At 35.5% G+C, this 4,693-nt stretch overlaps 1 protein-coding gene across 1 annotated transcript in view; it reads left to right on the forward strand.

The window, feature by feature from the left end:
- The first annotated feature begins 3,381 nt into the window (after positions 1–3,381).
- LOC103388816 (carcinoembryonic antigen-related cell adhesion molecule 5-like) overlaps positions 3,382–4,693 on the forward strand; it is a 9,736-nt gene continuing 8,424 nt past the window's right edge. Inside the window, exon 1 of the mRNA XM_008324000.2 lies at positions 3,382–3,489. Coding sequence (XP_008322222.1) covers positions 3,441–3,489 — 49 coding nt within the window. The 5' untranslated portion in view covers positions 3,382–3,440. The remainder of the gene's footprint in view (positions 3,490–4,693) is intronic.

Raw genomic sequence — 4,693 nt, forward strand, 5'->3', positions numbered from 1 at the left:
GGGGGGGGGGCTGACGGAAAATAATTGAGAACCAATGGGTTAATCAGAGAAGAAAAATGTAATATTTAGGGATGTCCGATATTAGCTTTTTGTTGCTATGTGATATGTCGATAATATCCAAATACCACAATATCAACCAATGACGATGTATGCAGCCATTTTTACCAAATACCAAAACTATTACAAGGTCAGATCACACATCTCTTGTTGTGGAATTAGCAATATCTGTAGATTTTTTTTTTTTTAAGTGATATTAGCATATCTGGCCAAATCAAGGCATTGTGTTATCGGGTTTTCATTGTCAGGAGGAAAAAATAACTGCTAACAATTCGTCCCGATATTACACAGTTATGCTAATACCAGGCAGATGATATTGGACATTGCTAAGCATATTATTATATCCCAACTGCTGCTGTATACTCATACATGATTAGGTTTGTGTTGCAGCTTCGTGAAATACATGATAATTTGCATAGCACCTTGTAGACACTCAAAACGCTTCACATCACCAAAGTACTACTAATAATGTACATTTTCTCATTGGAGGAAAGAGCAATAACTGACATAAAAGTTAAAAGTGTAAGGTGACCTGTAGACAATATCTAGACTAGGGCTGTTTTGGCAAGACGTGTGGAAAATAATTCTCTGGTGTTATATAACCCACTTGATATGCTTTATTCTTGTGTATTCAACCTTCGGTGGTAAAATAAGCTGATTGATGTTCTTTGAAACGGACCTGTAGCTGATTATGTGTGTATCATATTATATAGTGCCAATAAAGCTTTGCATAAACTGTCAATGTGTAATGACTCATTTCGTCCACAACGATTTGTCAGCCCGACGTTATCCACAGAGGTGCGCAGATGAGCTCCACCGACCCAGATGGAGTTCAATCACTTGTCAGTCAGAAAAAAAAACGTCTATAAACACCAGGCGTGGGCAAACTTTACGACTCGCGGCCCACGATTGTTCCGAAAATTGAACAGGGGGTCCTTACGCGGCCCACAATTGTTCCGAAAATTGAACAGGGGGTCCGAGTCATGCATAAAGGCTAAAATGCTAAAAATGTTTTTTATCATTTTCTACGACCATCTACTGACAAAAAGGCAGAAGTATAATTGATAATATAAATATATTATAGAATTTGGAAAAGTTTGGCCGTCCGGATTTAAAAGCTAAATGGGCCACATCCGGCCTCCGGGCCTTAGTTTGCCCGTGCCGAATATAGACTATATGTGAATTAATAAAATACATGGGGCTTCATTTGAGTTAGCAACTAAAAACAATTTCTTTTAAGACAACCGGACATCATTCTTGGTTATCATCTGGGCATGATGTGGTTATCCCAGTCTTCAACTCACCTCACCGTCTCAGGCCCAGCATGAACAAAAGACTGACCACTAACCACGTTAAATATAGACGGCCAGAATGATGACAGACGGAGTGAATCGAGTAAACAATTTTCACAATATTCCATTGTTTTCTTTAATAAATGTGACCATAATTCATGATTCATTATTCATCTTTATGTTTTCAATAAAAAACATGTTAATAATATGTTATGTTTACCTGTATTCTTTATTTACAAGAATAAGTCATAAGGTTAGTATGTCAATTACATCAATAATGTAAATAAATAATGTCAATTATATTAATAATAAATACATTCTATTATTATTATTCTATGATGTTATATTAATAATGTATAATTGTATTAATAATAACACTTCACATTGTTGTTATTATTATTATTATTATTATTGTTATTTTAAAGTTATTGTTGTAACGTGTTACAGTTACTGTATCAGCAGCTGTGGTAACGGTCGAGCTGGAAACATAAATAAATATCTATCCAGGGACTATGCTCCTCTTACCTGATGTGTCGTAAATGCCTACAGGTTTATGAGGATTAAGCATTGGAAAGTTTAGGGTCAAGAAAATAAAAAGCCCGCAGTTGAAAAACCGTCACTGATAAAATCACTCATAAATATACTTTGAACGTCAGCTTATCGTGCGAGGCATGCCGCTTTATCAGCTTATCGCTCGTTATTTATAGATGATTCTTACGGCTGTAATCAGTGCCATCATGTGTGCTCCTGCAATCAGGCTCAATCAAACTCACAGTTATATAAACAAATTGTGTTCAAGCAGCGTGGCATGACCCCTGTATTTCCAGAGAAACTCAGGAAGCACTGCAAGTTATATTTTGAAAAGATGCAAAGATGGAGAGGGCAATAAGTAAGTAACTCTTGCTGGAAGGCATTAAAACCTACCATTGTGACTGGCATACTAAATGAATGCAGTTTTTACTCTTCATTTTAGTCTAAAATCTGCTACGCTTGATTTCCAAACCAGGCACAATAGGCAGCACTTTTTATTATTATTTAATGTAACGCATGCTGCTGTTATGGTACCGTATTTTCCGGACTATAAATCACACTTTTTACTCATCTTTTGGCTGGGTTCGCTTATACTTAAGTGCGACTTATATATTTAAATATATAATTTCACATTTGTATTATTTTCACACTCACATCTGCTACTCCTGTACCACATAAAATTCACATGTTCGTTATTTTCACACTGGCAGCCGCTAGAGGGCCCTTTAGTACCAATATCTGCTACTCCTGTACTTACTTTGGGACTTACACTACAGAGCAACTTCTTATCCGGAAAAAAATACGGTAATTCTTTAATTTAAGAATATGGAACTTGGAGATAGAGAGGCAATACCAGAACACGATATAGCAGGGGTGTCAAACTCGTTCGTTATTTTCACACTGACAGCCGCTAGAGGGCACTCTAGCTGGCTAGTGCAACTTATAACCTGGAGTGACTTATAGTCCCGGAAAATACGGTATCATAATATTATATTTATTAATACTGTATATTAGTAAAGACTATACTACTTCAATACTATCTCATCTCCGCTTGCATTGGGTACAATTTAAAGCTTGTAAAACAACATAACGGACGGCTTTTCTACATTTGGCAGTACTGGTAAAATTGTTGAACTACTGTCATTTTTGTATATCACGGCTTGCCTGACAGTGCAAATCCCATTGTATATTTACTAAACACTTTTCCTATTTTCCTAGGTATGAGCCCCAAATTCACTGTTCTTCCCTTGTACCCCATGCCTTGCTCTGTATACTTAAAGGTAATATAGATGAAAAAAAAAAAAAAACAAGTAAAAGATACAAGACGCAAAGGTGAAAAAATTTATTGGTAACAACGCTGTTAGCAGCATATCAGAACACCAACACAACTTGTGTTATCTTCACACTGTTTTTTTTTTTTAATTACTGCAGCCAAGGTTAACAGTGTTCAGATTGTAGTAGTAGGTCTAAAGGTACGTGATCCTCTGCCCTGCTGGTCACCAGCACTCACAGCAGCACCTCTCAGAAAAGACACCGTCAAAGCGCTTGGAGACTGCCGATATGAAAATATCAGCCATTGTTTTGGTTCTCCTGGGGGCCCTGTTGTCAGGTAAGCCTTTAGCTATTATTAATGTTTTGCTTGTGTACATTTTTAATGTCATATATTGTGAGATTGGAACTTTGGTTTTGTATTACAACTGCTGTGAATTTTGTCTTTTAATTATTTTATGAGTTTATTTTTAGTTATTATGGTGACAAGGATTTATAATATAACAAATCATTTAGCCTACAGAAATGGAAACTACTGTAAGCTATAGGTAGAATATAGTATGAATAAAAGCAAGTGGTATATTTTACTCAAAACACATAGTCGAAAGAGTAAATGCTCTTTTTAAATACGGCAATGTAGTTGTCACTAATTTTATATATTGCATTATATATTATTATTACATATATTAGTACATTTGTGTGTACTTATGTACTATATGTACTATATGTGTGTGTGTGTGTGTGTGTGTGTACTTATGTACTATATGTACTGTGTGTGTGTGTGTGTGAGTGTGTAAAAATAATTATGGTCATATGGTTGCTATCTGGGTGTGGTAATCTAAATTGTATGGTTAATGGCCTAACTGTGAAATATTAAATATTAAGTTAAAATTAGCCCAATATTCCTTGAGCTTTTATGGCCTCTGTGATACAGAATATAATACAGACAAACATCATAAGAATCCCTAAATACTATGGATGACTCAATAAGATTGTGTTTAAACTGTATAAAATTTTGTTTTATGTTTTACAATCAAAGGTTCCAAGGCATTTCTTAACAGGTTGCATATATATATATATATAAAAGTTGGTAACAGTACAATGTTTGATCAGATATATGTATTGAGATAAAACCTTGAAAGTGTAATGTTTCTCTTTGTTTCATTATTGTAATTGAGATGCCAACAAAAGTAATTGATGACTCTTAAGCATCACCATCAAAGTAATATCAGGTAGTATCATGTAGCATATGTGTATTGTAAAACATATTTATTTTAATGTGTTTTTAGGAAGGCTTAAACAACGATGGCTACTGCGTGTTACACTAGTAGCGTATGTCTGTCTGTGAATGGCTGTGTGCGTATATATGTGCGTAGGGCGCGCGCGAGAGAGAACGGTAGCGAAAGTTTAGAGCAGTTTGAGCCCCGTCGTGTTGAAGTATGAGTTGGTTATACAGGAGCTGTTAAAACGCTGTTTATGTTCTGTTGTGCTCGGCGTGGCTTATAATAAAGACTTCCAGAAACTTCCCTGTTTCTGTTTACCTC

The sequence above is a fragment of the Cynoglossus semilaevis genome, chromosome 13 (genome assembly GCF_000523025.1).
Source record: "Cynoglossus semilaevis isolate Cse_v1.0 chromosome 13, Cse_v1.0, whole genome shotgun sequence".
Classification (NCBI taxonomy): Eukaryota; Metazoa; Chordata; class Actinopteri; order Pleuronectiformes; family Cynoglossidae; genus Cynoglossus; species Cynoglossus semilaevis.